The sequence below is a fragment of the Scyliorhinus canicula genome, chromosome 5 (assembly GCF_902713615.1).
Source record: "Scyliorhinus canicula chromosome 5, sScyCan1.1, whole genome shotgun sequence".
Taxonomy (NCBI): Eukaryota; Metazoa; Chordata; class Chondrichthyes; order Carcharhiniformes; family Scyliorhinidae; genus Scyliorhinus; species Scyliorhinus canicula.
Window position 1 is genome coordinate 178,993,370 of NC_052150.1, and position 16,838 is coordinate 179,010,207.

General features: G+C 47.9%; 1 protein-coding gene across 12 annotated transcripts in view; it reads left to right on the forward strand.

Moving 5' to 3' along the window:
- The window catches only part of myo3a (myosin IIIA), a 556,810-nt gene that overhangs the window by 362,248 nt on the left and 177,724 nt on the right, over nucleotides 1–16,838 (forward strand). For all 12 annotated transcript variants that reach the window (XR_005460772.1, XM_038798143.1, XM_038798142.1 and 9 more), the window contains one exon: nucleotides 384–463. Coding sequence is in view for 11 of the 12 variants with exons in the window: in XM_038798143.1 (XP_038654071.1) it covers nucleotides 384–463 (80 nt within the window). In the remaining variant the exon portion in view is untranslated. The remainder of the gene's footprint in view (nucleotides 1–383; nucleotides 464–16,838) is intronic.

Here is a 16,838-nt window from a genome sequence, read left to right on the forward strand (position 1 = left end):
CGTGGATTCCTGGTCTCTGACCTGCTCTTGTATCTACAGTATGTATATGGTTGATCCATTTGAATTCCTGGTCAATGGTAACCCCCCCGGATGTTGATAGTAGTTGAAATCCAGAGAGGTCAGAGTGAGAGTGCGATGGGGAGAATCAAAATGACTCAGGGCCATGTCTGTGGACTGAACAGAGGGGCTCCGCAAAAGTCGCCACCCAATCTGCATTTGGTTTCCCCAGTGTAGAGAAGACTACGTCCTGAGCAGCTCCCTTTCAGGCTCACTCTTTCATCCTCCCACCACTCTGACCGATGAATTATTTCCAGCGTTTTCTGTTTTTGGCAAAGTTAAATATTATTTTATTATCTTCATGGTTACCCTTTATTTTACCCTAGGAAACCTGTCTCATTCCAGGGGCAAAGGAGCAACAGTTCCCCGAGTTCGAACTCCTCAACGTCCTATGAACCATGGAAAGGTAGACCCGCAGCTTAGCGTACTCTGTGAAATGCTGAATGTGCTTTTCTGCTTTACAGTAATTGTCATTGCCCACAGAGCTACCCACACATACATTTTCTGTTAAACAGTGAATGTCTTTTAAGTACAAATTAACTGTGGTAAACTCGGTTTGTCTGACTGAGGGTAGAAGTGGGGATGAAACGTGTGATTTCGCCAAGCTAGCAGGAAGGGAAACAGGTTTTAAATTCAGGAATGCCAGCATAATCGGTCCAAAGAGTGAGTCGGAAGCGGCATATGCCCACACGCTCACCTGGAGGCTAAGGACGAGTGACTGAGGTTCCTGGGGGATAATAGAAGGGGCCTTTAACGTCATGTTAGCAAACCTCAAATTAACTGGTGCTTCATAACCTCCCTCTGACCCCCTAATAATTCCATTACTGGCGATTATATAAGTGGATGATTTTCATGACAGGAATGGCATGCGGATCTTTTCATGTAGAATTGTTGCAGAAACAGCAATTTCAACCGTTTAGGCTTAACTTTGGTACTGACTTATTGCCATTGGATTTATACAATTTAATAATGTACAAACCCCCTGGTATTTCATCTAATTGCTCCTTCCATCCCACTAATGGTATGACAGAATTTTGGTGAGCTGGTTTGAGAGGTCAAGAAGAGTGTTAATCATTTTCAGAAGTCGTCTGTAAAATCTATTGATATTATGCCGCCTTTGCAGCCTATATACTGACCAATGCAATCATTACCATTACCTCTCAAGGGTGACAGTCTTAATAACATTTTCAGAATAAATAAAATCATTTACATAATGCTGATGGAGGAAGCTTTCCAACAATCACTATGGATCAGCTGTAATGAAACAGCCCTTCATATTTTTAGCATTATCGAGGGCCATTAGCTCAAGCTGCTTAATTGTGATTCTGATGTGCCGGGGCCAGTGCACACTGGATAGAAATGTACAATCCTGGTAATTTAAAGAAAATTGCTAACAAAACATTTTGTTACTCCCTGGTGTGCTGAGATTTACTTTAAGGAATATAGATTGAAAACTGTATTTAGCTGCTTGTATCTCACTGGTTCAATAATTTCTCAAGGGTGGTCAAGCCTTATCAGCAGAGTTATATTTAACAAATCAGTAAAGACTCCATTATTGGTCCCTAAAGGAACTCAAATGTTTATTTTTTGTATTCAGCCTGTAGGGGAGGTTGCCAGACAACAAGTCTCCCTGTGAAGGTTAGTCATGGGTGCAACACCTTCATCTGGTTATAAAGGCCGATAAAAGTCAAACTTAGTGTATGTTGGCATTGTGAAACAACCTTTTTTTTATTCATTTACGGGATGTGGGTATCACTGGTTAGGCCAGCATTTATTGCCCATCCCTTGTTGCCCTTCAGAAAATGGTGGTGAGTTGCCTTCTTGAACCGCTGCAGTCTTGAACTTGCTGGAACTCTACCATGCCAAGGCTTGCCAAGCCATGTCAATCATGGATTACTATTTCCCCACAGGGATGAGTTCCTATCTCAGAATGTTGTCACTGAAGGAACCAAGCAGTCCTTCAGCGTTTCCCCACAGTGACAAGGGGAAGTTGCCTCTTGCCTCCATCATGCATCTAGTTGGTACTTTCTTGCCCTCTCTCTTTAGAGAATATACAGAGGTCATATGTAGAAAATAAGAAAACTGCAAAGTAATTCATAATATTTTAATAAGTTTTCCTCCCCTGAACTATGACAAGAATTCCAATCATTTCTCAATAATACTGTCTGAGATATTACAGGCATAAATATTGAACTTAAATAGTATGCATTTCAGTGCTTTCCCGTTGGCTTTGACATTGGCAGGCCAGCAGCACAAATTGGGAGCAGGGAGGTTCGCTGTGACAGACAGGCTCCAGGCACACCCAATATTTGGCCTCAAAACTCATTTAAATGAGAATGGTGAATTGTGTCACCAGACAATTCACAAGCAGATCACATTGGATTTCAGTGCAGTAACCCTCACGGGAGTTGAATGGTGCAGGTAGAAGCAATCAGAAGGGAGGGGAAGTGAGATAGAAAAAGAGAAGGATGATGAGGAGGAGGAAGTGACTGGAAGGAATGCATAATCGTGAGAGAAGGCCACAATCTGGCGAGGATGGGGAGTGAATGGGAAGGAGCCAAGATGGAGCTGGGAACCATCATCGGCTCTGATCAAGCCCCGAAAAGAAGTCCTGTTCCTTCTGGTTCCATAAACAGGTAAGCGACTTTTAGCAAACTTAGATTATTGGTGACATCCCCCAGCAGCCCCATTTTGGCTATATGTAGACAACATTTTCCTTTTTAAAATTCATTTAAGGGATGTGGGCTTCACTGACATTTATTACCCATCTTAGTTGCCCATGAGAAGGTGTTGGTGAGCTGCCTTTTTGAACCGCTGCAGGTACACCCACAGTGCTGATAGGGAGGAAGTTCCAGGATTTTGACCCAGCGACAGTGAAGGAACAGCGATATATTTCCAAGTCAGGGTGGTGAGAGGCCTGAAGGGAACTTCCAGGTGGTGGTGTTCCCAGGTATCTGCTGTTCTTGTCCTTCTAGATGTTAGTGGTTGTGGGTATGGTAGGTGCTGCTTAAGAAACTTGGTGAGTTACTGCAGTGCATCTTGTAGATGGTACACACGGCTGCCACTGTACGTCAGTGGTGGAGGGGTTGAATGTTTGTGGAAAGGATAGGAATCAAGCAGGCTGCTTTGTCCTGGATGGTGTCAAGCTTCTTGAGTGTTGTTGGAGCTGCACTCATCCAGGCAAATGGAGAGTATTTCATCAGACTCCTGACTTCTGCCTTATAGATGGTGGACAGGCTTTTGGAGAGTCAGGAGGTTAGTTACTCACCACAGGATTCCTAGCCTCTGACCTGCTCTGGTAGCCACAGTGCTAATGTATCTTGTCCAGTTCAGTTTCTGGTCAATGGTAACCCCCAGAATGTTGATTGTGAGGTATTCCGCGATAGTAATGGCACTGGATGGCGAGGAGTGGTGGTTAGATCTTCTCTTGTAGGAGATGGTCATTGCCTGGCACTTGTGCGATGTGAATATAACTTGTCACTTGCCAGCCCAAGCCTGGATAATGTCCAGGTCTTGTGGCATTTGGACATGGACTGCTTCATTGTCTAAGGAGTCGCGAATGGTGCTGAACATTGTGCAATCATCTGCAAATATCCCCACTTCTGACCTTATGATGGGAGGGAGGTCATTGATGAAGCAGCAGAAGATGGTTGAGTCTAGGACACTACCCTGCGTAACTCCTGCAGTGATGTCCTGCAGCTGAGATGATTGACCTCCGACTACCACAGCAATCTTCGTTTGTGCCAGGAATGACGCAGATGGCAGTTTGAGGGCAGGCTAAATTTGCTGGAGGGTCCTCAAACTGCTATTAGGCTCTTTGCTTGCATAGGTCAGGGGCGAATGACCTTCTGCATCCAAGTTCTCAGGCTTCTTTCTCAACCTTCACCAATTTGAAGGGTACTTCCAATGTAAAATGTGAGAGGGTACGCCAACCACCATATTGAATACTTTGGTGTCTGTTCTGTGTATGTAAAATGGACCGGTATCTGTTGATTTCTAGAACAGCTTCTCTGCATTAAACGCCTTTGTCCACTATTTTAACAGAGCTGTAAACACATTTAGGTTAACACATCAGCAGAAGTGTTTGTAATGGCTTGCTCTCAGTCACTGTGAAATTAGCTGGGAGAAGCCCACGATGCAGGTCACTGTGGGAAGCATCTCACGCTCGTGCTGCCAGATTACTTCCTCCTGAGCACATAATCTAAAGAGGAGGCAGGGAACAAAAATATAAATGGCCTGGCAAATACAGCTTTCTGCTTGCCTGGAGGGCAACCTACATTTAGCCACAGCCAAATGGTATTTGCCTCCAGTGAAGCTAAATAGAGGTCAGAAAAGATCACTGCATGCGCAATGCGCCCAAGTGTTTATTTAGGGAAGCTGCCGTGAAAAATAGCTCCACATCAGACAGGTAGAATGAAATCCCATTAAAAATCTACACAGAGCTTTAAAGTTTGAAATTAGAAAGAATCTGATATGTTTGCAGCAGGATATTTTTGTTCCTCAGAACTTTTTTTTTTCTGTAAAGTTATCATGTGGAACGAACGGCAATGATTAAGTGTAGTGCTCTGGTGAAGCTCAAGATTGTAAAGGCTTTTGTTTCTTTTGAGCAACAGAGTTTTTTCTGACTAATATTCTTTGACTGCAAGCTTTTCCGAACATATGAGACAGGAGCAGGAGTCGGCCACTTGGCATTTCCAGCCTGCTCTGCCATTCAATAAGATCATGGCTAATCTGACTGTAACCTCCCGCCTAGCCACGATAACCTTTCACCCCCTTGTTTTTCAAGGCGCGATTCACCAGAAAGATTTCTAAACGTGCTTGCGAGTGTGAATTGCCGCGCGCTTCCCGGCGCTCGGCCCGGCAAGGTCGGCAATGCTATTTAACGTTAATTGGTCCACTTAACGAGGCATCACGGGCTTCACGCCGCAAATGAAGACTCACAGCCATGGTGCCGAGACAACTGGACCCAAGGTTTGGAGATGCAGGCCTGGGGAGGCTCCTCAATGTGGTGGAAGCCAGGAGGGATGTCCTGTTCCCCTGAGAGTCCCGGAGGGAGAGCCACAGAGTAGCCAGTGCCACCTGGGCAAAGTGGCAGCGGCTGTAAGCTCGGGCAGTGTGTCGAGGGCTGGGCTCCAGTGCTGCAAGAAGATCAACGACTTACACCGAGCAGCACGGATGAGTGGACACCACCCTGCCAGCCCCCGGAATCCTCCCACTCCCCAACGCAACCAGCTCCTCCCTCAATCCTCCATCTGCCTCACAACTCACCCTTCACACCCCTCCTCCCTACACCCCAGCCTTCCCATCACCCCAACCTTCCTTTCACAGATGCCCCTCTCCCCCATCAGCACTGTGACCCACCCATGTGGCTAACGGTGCCCTCTCCGTATCTCCGCAGAGGAATCTCTCCCACAATCGTCGGAAGAGGGTTCAGACCAGCGGAGGGGTGCCGGACATAAGAATCCTCATGACATTTGAGGAACGGGCTCTGGAGGGTGCGGGGGTAGCTGAGGACAGAGCGGTCACCAATGTGGAGCTCAGCACATGCCGCAGAGGTGAGGATACACTGGGCCCCACCCGGATGGACTGTCAGACGTGAATTTTTATTGCCACACACACGGACCCATTTCTCCCTCTGACCACATGATTATTCTCCTGCAGGTCCTCCAGCCAACGGTGCCAGCCTATCTGGGATGGCCCACTCCACTGTTTCCCATGAGACTACCTCGGAGGAGAGCTCCGAGGATGCCACACACAATGCATCACAGCTGTCATTCCCATCGATCCACCAGTGCGGATACATGCACTTTGGTGGCCAGGCTTCTGGGGCACAATCTGGCGAGCATCGCACAGTTTCTGATGGACATCAGGTGGAGGCAGGAACCCCCAGGTGAGACAGCAGTCGGAGGTCTGCTACTCCCAGGATCCAGCTGGGTCCGAGTCAGATGCTGAGCCTCTGGATCAGGTTTATCTGGAGCTGATGGGGATGTTAGGGAGTGGCCGGGACAGAGGGAGATGTCTGCAACACTCCTGCAGGTCCATAGCCGATTGGAGGAGTCCCAGAGTCTATGGGAGCAGGAGATAGTGCCAGCAATGCATAACAGCAAGTTTAACACTGCCACAGTGGAGAGCATTGTTTACGATATCGGCACCACGAGTGAAGGTATCCATGGCATCACGCAGTCGGTGACGGCCATGGCTGAGGGTCTCGGCAGAATGTACGACTCGCTTGGAGATGTCACCCAGTACCAGGCCAACCTTGATGAGGCACTGTGGGACATGTTCCGCTCTCAGATGGGAATGGCCGAGACGCTGTGGAGCTTGTCCCAGTTTCAAGTGGGTATTGCCGAGTCACTGCAGAGCATGGCCCAATCACTGAGGAGCATCGCCGAGGGTGTCGACACCATGGTGCAGACATCATTGAGCAGCCAGGGCTGGCAGGGACAGATGATGCAGAGACAACCGGGGCTTAAACCAGCTGCCCCTCCATCCCGAGGTGAACCCCAGGGCCCCAATGGGTACCGATCCTATGGTGAGCCTGCTGAATGATGGGAGGCCGTTGGATATGGGGTGGCTCCTATTAATTGTGTGCGAATAGGGCTTAAGTGGTGATAATTGGTTTCTCGCCTTGCTACGATTCCGGATATGGGAGTGGGCCAGTTGCATCATAAACAGTTTGGCACCTGGCGCAGTTCTCGTTTTCTACCACTCCCACTCCTCACCAGCCTCGTCTCGCTCGGGTTGGAGCACAGCGAGGCTGGAGAATCGCGCCCTCTGCTTCCATTGCTTTTTGATGAAGGGAGGAGTCAACATAGCATGAACTCACTCGCAAATGCAAGACAAATACAATTGAGAGAAGTCACTGAGTCTGAAAGCTTGTACACAGTCTTTCAGGGCATCAAACTGGATCATGAATTAATACTTTTGTCTTCCTCCATTAGCCTGCCCAGGAGGTTAGTTAAAGGGTGATCACATTTTCCAAGAAGCAACTCGCCATGATATCTTTCCTAATTTTATCTTTCAGCATGGACTTGATTCTCCTGCATCCCAGCTGCTGGTTGCCCGGTGGCGGGAGGCTGCACGGCATTCGCTGGCGGGGGGATTCTCTGTTTCCACCGTTATCAATGGAAATTCCCATTGAAGTCACCTCTCGCTGGTGGGAAACCCGTGGGCGGGGGAGTTCTCATGGCGGGACCAGAGAACGCTGCCACCAGCAATGGACGGAGAATTCTGGCCCATTTGTCCTGCCATCATGGCTTAGTTTGAGGCAGTGGTCTGGAGTTACCTTTTCGAGGTAACAATATCATGCACACCTGGATATAAGGTCCTCTCTCACACACCTCTTTTCAAGGCCACCGGGGTTTCTCTCCTCCTGCCTCTGAATTGATCTTCTGACACAAGGGACTCGACTCGTAATTCTCCTCTGCACCTCTTTGATGGTGCTAATCGTTCCTTTTAAATATGGTTCAATTGAACTGTGTAATTTAAAGGACATCAGAATGACAAAATAATTAATAAAAACAATTTTAATTGATTTCCTTGACTGAAAAAATATTCAATAACATCATTATTTTAATTGAATCCAATTGAATATTTACTGCAGAAGTATGAGATGATTTTGAAGTGAAGATTTGAGTTACTTGGGAAGTTTCTGAAACAAAATTGAATTTTACAAGAGATGTATGGCCCCCAACATCTTGTCAAAAAAAGTCAGTGCCAGGCTCGCCCTTGTTGACAATGGGACTTCTTCAGCAATTTTACCACAGGTGGCCCCCCTAATTGCCCATCTATGGACCCACTGTCCAATTAAGGACAGTGGTCAGGCTCCTGATGATGTATGTCCAATTATGGGTGGAACAGTAGCACAGTGGTTAGCACTGTTGCTTCACAGCACCAAGGTCCCAGGTTCGATTCCCCGCTTGGGTCACTGTCTGTGCGGAGTCTGCACGTTCTCCCCGTGTCTGCGTGGGTTTCCTCCGGGTGCTCCGGTTTCCTCCCACAAGTCCTGAAAGACGTGCTTGTCAGGTGAATTGGACGTTCTGAATTTTCCCTCAGTGTACCCGAACAGGCGACAGAATGTGGCATCTAGGGGATTTTCACAGCAACTTCATTGCAGTGTTAATGTAAGCCTACTTGTCACACGAATAAAGATTATTATTAGAAGACGGCCGCCCTCAAGCAACAGCAGGGCACCAGAATTGTTGGTCAAAGTTGAGCAACGCAGGAGACTTACGGGCTAATCCAGTTAATTATAGAAAGTAAAACAAGGGGCAGAGGTCCACAGACTTTTGAGAAATCAAATTCTACATTCTATCCTCTCTGTGAAAAAATACTACACAATTTCATTCTTAAATGGCACGGCAAATTTTAAGATTGTGCCCCCTTGTTTTTGAATTCTCGCTAAATAGAGAACATGGTCTGAAATTTCAAATGGCGAGCACTCAGCGGCCGTTATCCAGAGAGTTGGCGGGGAATGCAACCCTGCCGACTCCAATAGGGCTTGCTGACATTTCACACTCTACTGAACATTGATTGGCAGCAGGCAGGGCTTCTTTTCACTGAAAAGCAGACAGCTCTTCAGACCATCCAGGCACAGTGCTGCAGTGGCTGGAAGAGGTACTGCACACTGTGCCTGAGACTAAGTCCCGGGAGCCACAATGGTGGTAGATACCAGGGCTCCCGTGGAGGGTAGGGGATGCCCTGGCTCATTGTGAGTAGAATGATCTTACAGTTGGGGTCAGGGAGGTGGATGGGAGCGTCGGAAGTCTCTAGACCAGGAGGAGTGGGTGCCCCAAGTCTGAAGGGGCCTCAGATGGAGGAGTCCCCTTTTTCCCACCCGGGATTGAGGGTGAGAATTCTTTCTGTTACCAGCTGCACATCATGCACATCAGCGTCCAGTATCCAGGCAGTGTGCATGATGCATTCATCCTGGCGCACTCGATGGCGCTCGACACCTTTGAGGTGCCCCCTTGGGTGAGGGGTTGGCTCTTGGGTGAGAGAGGTTATCCGCTGCGGTTGTGGCTGATGACGCCTGTCCAGAGGTCCGGGATGGAGGGGGCGTGTGGTTATGGGGGCAGTGATTGGTCATTCACTGGGTACGCCCTACCACATGGCACCCCCACATCTTTGGTCCAGTCTCCAGCCGCCTCCGAGGGTCACTCCGGGGGGCCTTGACATGTGCCTTCCTCCACAACTCACAAACCCTTCCCACCCGGCACACCCACTGCACCCAGCCCATCCCATCCCTCACACCCTTCGGACAGAGAACTATGGCAGTTCTGTACATTGGTGAACAGGTGTTTATTTGTGACAGCGCTATGTATAAAAACTGTGCCTTAGCCCTTAATGCTGTCCTATGTGCTTCATCCATGCCAACTTAATAAGTGTCTATCTTTCTAATCTTACAAGTCCTAATGCGCCATCTGGGTGGGTCCACAGGCGGTACATCAGATGTGGAGGTGGCCTGCATATCCCGCCCTGTGACTTGGGTTACCATTGGCGGCCGTTCTCTAGGGCAACCTAGACGCCTGCAGCCAGGGCCTGTTGTGGCCTGGACATGCCCGGCAATCTTATGTGTGTCACAGGTGGTGTGGTATCACCCTGTTCTGCCCATTGCCCATCGGATGCGCCAGGCACAGGTGGAGAGGATTCAGAGGTGCTGCGGTGTTCCAGTACCTCCCCTGCAGGAGTCACCGGCAGGGGTCCCATCATCTCCTCATCCCTCCGGGTACCCAATAGCCTCCGAGCTACTCCTTGGGATGGGGGTGCAGCCTGAGCAAGCTCTGGGGCTCCTCCTTCAGCTGGCGCTGCCAGTCTGGAGGCCCGCTCTCGTGTCAACCAGTGTTCCAGTGTTTCTGTACTGCGGCCATGGAGCACAGGGACAGAGCTACAACCCTCAGGGACTGTACCAGGTCTCACTGTGACTGGCTCAGGACAGCCAGTGCTAAGCCAATTCTCTTGACGCCTGCAGCCAGGGCCTGTTGTGACTGGGCCACATTCTGGAGCGCCGCAGCAATATCCATCTGGCTCTGGTAAATATCTTCCCGTAACAGGGCTGCCATGTCCTGCACCTCAGCCACCATCCGCACAGTGTGCCCCAGACCTTGGACATCATGACCCATGACTGTGACCCTCACACACAAGGACGCCACCCTTGCGGTTTTGGCCTGGGTGGCATGCATTTCCGGCACCACCTCTTGCTCCTGCAGGTAGTTGGACCTCTCCCACTGCACCTGCAGGTGCTGGATGGTTGCTGACATCCTCCCATGTAATCCCCTGCTCTGTGCCTGCATCGCCAGCATTGATGGCACCACCCTTTCCAGAAACGCAAGACCCATCTGGACGGTAGCTAGTCCCTGGGGTCAGGTCTCCCTCTGACTATTGTGTGTGCAGGGCATTCGACCATGGTGTGGGGTATGGGTGTTGGCATGTGATGCAGGGTGGGGGTGCGGCGGGCTGCCAGTGGGTGGGTTCGATCAGCTCTGTATCTCCGAACTTCGCGTCCGCTCTCCATGGTGCCATCGACTTGGCTACAATAAGAGTGAGTGGGGAGTGGAATGCTAATATGCAGCTCCAGCTTGTCAGGCTCTCCGGTGCCAATCCTGATACCAGCAAATCCAACGCCAGCATCGGTTGAAATTGCACTAGTTCCACGTGGGATTGCGGGCCCGTTAGCATGTCCTGAATGGCTCCGTAAATGGCGCCCCCCCCCCCCCCCCCCCCCCCACTGCGACAAGGGAACACGCCCTATTCAGTCCCAGTGTCAGCATGTAGTCTCTCAAATAGAGAATTCTGCCCTTTAGCCTTTTTTTTGGGCCTTGGGGAGTCTCACCCCGGTCAAGCCCACATTTGGAAATTTTTCATCACTGGGGAGCTGAACTCACTGGCCAGACTGGCTGCTCAGAGATCAGGCCGCCATTTTGAAAGGGTGCCCTGAGCTCTATGTGAGCTTGAGGATACCCAACAACCCCCACCCATGGACAATGTCACTCCGCACACACATGGGTGTCCCCACATCCTCTGAGCGAGGACACCCAACTATGGGGTGGCTGATGGTCAACCGTTTTCAGGCCTCCCCACCTCTGCTTTCGGGCCACCCCTTTCAGGACTCTCACCCTTAACTCCCCAAACCTTTATGATGCCCCTTCATACCCACCCTTCTCCCACACACCCTTCATGACCCCCCTCACCCCCCTTTCAAGCAAATTCCCCCCTGAGACCCCAACCCTGGGCAGTGCCATTCTGGCACCTGGGTATCCTAGCATAATCACTCTAGCACCCTGTCAGTGCCCCATTCAGCCTGGAAGTGCCACCCAGACACCTTGACAGTGCCAAGGTGGCAGTGCCAAGGTGCCCAGGTGTCAGAGGGAGAGGCCGGCTGCCACCCTGCCCGCCCCCGACCACCCAGGGGTTTCCAATGGCCTGGGTGATCTCCCAAGTGCTGCTATGCCTGGTCCACGTTCGTATGGACCAGTACTAAACAGTACCCAGTTCAAGGCCTCACTGGGGAGGCCATTAGTTCCTGGGTGCCGGGAGAATCCAACGCATACTATTCTGGAACTCACCCAGCAAGGGCAAATTAGCTAGTGTGCTCTTCTTGCTGTCTCCAAACATATCATCTTGAAGATGTTCCTGAGCCATCCCTTAGATAAATAGCCATGATGTGGAGATGCCGGCGTTGGACTGGGGTGAGCACAGTAAGAAGTCTTACAACACCAGGTTAAAGTCCAACAGGTTTGTTTCAAACACGAGCTTTCGGAGCACGGCTCCTTCTTCAGGTGAAGGAGTGGGTATGAAGGGGCATTCACCTGAAGAAGGAGCCGTGCTCCGAAAGCTCGTGTTTGAAACAAACCTGTTGGACTTTAACCTGGTGTTGTAAGACTTCTTACTTAGATAAATAGGACTAAGAAGCATTTACAATGTATTGCTGAACAAAGACACATGCTGTCTTGCAGTCATCAGTGTCAATCATACAGTTAAGGTTATTAATATCATGTCAATTACATTTTTATAGTGAAGAGAAACAGGTGACGGTCCTAATTATCTTTCAGAACGCAGAAGTAGAGGTTAGCTGGGACAGTGTGAGTGTCGGAAAGAGTAGAAGAGGGGTACTGATTGTTTGGCAAGTAGGCTGTAATTGGTCAAAACATTGCCATGACAACTGCACAAAGGGAGCAATGTCCCCCATGCTTTTATTTATTCAAAAAAGGTTCGATGCCTGGACATATGCCAAGAAATCAGCACCCTTGTTCTCACGCAGTGTTAATGGTTGTTCCCTATGAAATTTGGCATTCTTACATCTGTCCTGGCGAGTGCAAGACAAAACTCTTTTTCAGTAGTACTCGCAAGTACTGCCAAGTGACTATTTATATTCCTGAGACAGATGTACAACAGAGACCAAATTTGGGATATCAACAACATAGTTAAACCTACAGGTAAATTAACAACAGGTAAATTAGCTACTGAATTGCTCTGAGAGTGGATTAAACCCAAATTTGAGCCAGTGTTCACTTCCTTGCATTTTGATAATGCAGAAATGAGAAACAATCCCACAAACGAGCAAACATTCATGGAGGATGAGATTGAACAAATTGGTTTTCAGATTATTAATCCATGCCACGCTCCATGGCTGCACTTGGTCTGAGTTGCACAAATTTCTTTCATTTTTTGATTTGTTTGTGCCAACATATTGCCTCAACAGATAATAATAATCTTTATTGTCACGTTAACACTACAATTAAGTTACTGTGAAAAGCCCCTAGTCCCCACATTCCAGCACCTGTTCAGGTACACAGAGGGAGAATTCAGAATGTCTAAATTACCTATCAGCACGACTTTTGGGACTTGTGTGAGGAAACTGGAGCACCCGGATGAATCCCACGCAGACACAGGGAGAACATGCAGACTCCACATAGACAGTGACCCAAGCCAGGAAACGAATCTTGGACCCTGGAGCTGTGAAGCAACTGTGCTACCTTGCTGCCCCTGGAAGCCCCTCAATATCCCTAGATGACCGTTAACTCACTCAAGTGGAAACGTTTTGGCAATTAATGACACAACCAAATGCATAGTGAATCTGTCTGATCATGCGCTCTCCGAAAGCAAGAAGTTTCTCCTGATCTGTGGCTTCAGTTTTGGTGTTCCCACATCCACGTCAAACGGGAAGAAGTGTTTGTGGAATTTGAAATCTTGTCTCCTGCCACAAACCAGTGACCAGTGAAAATGCTGACTCCTTGAAAGTGCGCCGAGCTGATCCAGCACATGCATACTGCAGGATGCCCAATAACCTATCGAGTCTAGTGGCAAAACGCAAGCGATTCTTAATGATGGATCCAATTCATATGCATTGGACCAGCTGCCAAACATGACCACAGAAATCTGCTTGACAGCAAGATTTATTAGACTGGCAAAAGAGTAATGAGATGAGCTGTCTTGTGGTATATGTGATAAGGTTCGTCTTTGTGTGCTTGTTCAACAGTAAGAGACTGTTCACTACTATTGCGCAGAAGGAAGGCATCGACATTTACACCATGTCACTATATCATGGCAATCTAGACACATCGCCATTTTCTGAATCTGTATTAATTGAACTAATAAACTTCAGTAATTCGCGCAGTTAGGTTCAGCTTTAATGGCACCATGTATGTCCAGAACGACGGTACTGCTATGGGATCCCCTCTCAGCCCAGCTTGCACCAACATTTTACTTTGTTTCTACAAGAAACATGTTTTTGCTGAAATGACCCCTAACCTTCAACCCCTTGCATGTTTCAATATGAAGAGGAAACATTTGCTATATTTGAATGTGCAGCTGCATGTTAGAATTCCCTTACACACCTTAATGGGCTCCATCCTGTTCAAATTCCCCTTTGAAGTGGAGCAGTTTAATGAGCTCCCTTTCCTCAACATGCTAGTTGACAAATCCACCAATGCATTCTGTATTACTACCCACCACAAGCCTACCTTAATTGGTCGATAGATACATTGGGATTCCTCTAGCTCCACAAACTATAGGATTTGCCTCATCAGCAATCTCGCAAATAGGGCTGGAACTATTGGCTCACAGTACAAGCTAGATGCCGACACAGGGCTCATCAAAGCTATCCCATGGGATAATGGCCATTCAGATCAGATTATTGCTCACTGTGTATTGCACAAACTCACAGATAGACCTGAAGCCGCCAATCTTAGACTCAAAAGTGACCAGTCTACCTCCAATTACCCAGGGAGTGTAAGTATCTCAAACATCTGAGCAACAGGTGAAGCTAGCTGTTTAATACTGCTACTATGCAGCTTTCCACTGACCTGATGCTGCTGTCAAGCCAAAAAAAATGTTCTGTCTGCCACACAAGTAAATAATGTGATAAAGAATTTCAAAGCTGGTGCGATGCCAGGTATGGCGACCATACATCCCAATGACTGGTGGACTGTATCAGGTAGGACTCCCCGCTGGCTGTTCGCCATAGGCAGAATACTGACCATACTCAACCAACCTGTGTTTGAAAAACTCAGCATAATGCCTAATGTTAGGCTTGATTCTGCAATCGGACAATATTTAATGAACAATCCCAAGTGTGCTAAGATTCTCACTCACGGAGCAGCACGTTGGAGCAGTGGCAGCACTGCAGTCTCACAGCGCCGAGGTCCCAGGTAGAATCCCGGCTCTGGGTCATTGTCCGTGTGGAATTTGCACATTCTCCCGGTGTTTGCGTGGGTTTTTCCTCCACAACCCAAAGGTGTGCAGGGTAGGTGGATTGAACACTCTAAATTGCCCCTTAATTGGAAAAAAATCACTTGGGTACTCTAAATTTTAAAAAAAAGATTCACACTGACAACCAATTTCAGATTATCAATCAGGCTCGCAATGTGGCTCACTTACACATGCTAGAAACCAAATATATTTATATGCAGGGAGTTATTCTCTTCAGGCAAAAGGCATGTCTGTTATTGCACCCTTTTTGAATGCCTAAACATATGGGGGAAATAATACCTCTGATGCATTCGCCATGGCCACGTCTCAACTAATCAGAGCTCACATGCCTACCAATCAGTAACCCATTTTTATGCAGTATAAATTGTTGTATCCTTTGAAATGCAGCGTTCTTGAATTTGTCCAGTTGAGTGCAAGCCAAAAAGCTTCAACAGCATGTCTCTTTCCTCAGTAATACTCATGTTTTCAACTACAAAATTATTATTTACAAAGTACTTGGCAGATCGAGAGCAAGAGTCTGTCCAGTTTCTCTTGCACACATTCAGAAAGAAAGTAACAGTGGTTGAATCCATTGAATTCCTTCTGGTGTGTGCAGACATTGGGGTGGTGAGTAAGTGAGTGAGCCGCTAAAGTGAGCACAGAGAGGGTGATAATTGTATTTTTGCTAGAGGTGGGATAGCTCTCCAATTTCTCCATCTTATTTTCTCTCCCTCTCTAATGGAGATAAATACCTTCCGCCCTTTGTGGACTCTGGCATATTACCAAAGGCATTAGAGAGGGAATGCAGAAAAGATTCACGAGAATGGTTACAGGGATTAGGAACTTGAGGCACATAGACATAGCTTGGAGATATCATAGAATAGAATTTGCAGTGCAGAAGGAGGCCATTCGGCCCATCGAGTCTGCACCAGCTCTGGGAAAGAGCACCCTACCCAAGGTCAACACCTCCACCTTATCCCCATAACCCAGTAACCCCACCCAACACTAAAGGCAATTTTGGACACTAAGGGCAATTTATCATGGCCAATCCACCTAACCTGCACATCTTTGGACTGTGGGGGGAAACCGGAGCACCCGGAGGAAACCCACACACACACGGGGAGGATGTGCAGACTCCACACAGACAGTGACCCAAGCTGGAATCAAACCTGGGACCCTGGAGCTGTGAAGCAATTGGAGAAGAGGAGAGGAGATTTGACTGAGGTATTCAAAATCATGAGGGGACTGGAGAGAGTAGAGTTTTCCCACTGGTGGTAAAACAAGAGAGCACAAATTTTTGGTTATGAGCAAAACAAAAACAATGGGGATGTGAGGATAAACCTTTTCACACAGCGAGTGGTTAGGATCTGGAATGCACTGCCAGAGAGTATGGGGGGTAGATTCAATCAAGGCATTCATACAGGATTTGGATTATTTAAGGAAAAAAAGAATGTGCCAAGTTAGGGGGATTGCTCATTTGGAGAGCAAGTGCAGACACTGACGGGCCAAATGGCCTCCCTGTTGTGCTGTAACATTTCTGGAATTCCAGCTCTCACATGTCAATTAACCTACTGTTCTCTTCAAAACTATTGAAGGGGCAGTAATCATGTGGCCCTCTCCTATGTTCTTTGGTTGGTCAGCCTAATGATGCAAGGAGTGAAGTATAGATAAACTTTACTCATGCACTTGTTCAGGCAGGCCATTGTCAAGCAATGGACAATCGTTACACAGTTATGTTGAAGCAGCTACTTTGACTATTATCCAGTTACAGGTCAGTGCTTTAATAGGCTAATTCAATATTGTGAGTGGAGAGACATGATTGCAGGAAACATTAGTTGGTGACTGAGAGTTAAAGGTTTGACTGCAGCTTGGGAGTCTCAGAGTGAGGAATTTGCTCCTATTTTACTTCAGTCATTGTGTGTGGGGAACAAAATACACAAAGTGGGTATAAAATAGAGCAACCCTGTAGTTTTCTGTTGGGGAGAATTTCTCCTGTTCCCCCACCATTTTTAGCTGATTACATCATTTCATCTGAGATTCTGCTGAAGTTATGGCCGTAGATCAGATTGACATGGATATTTCCCATGCCTGTC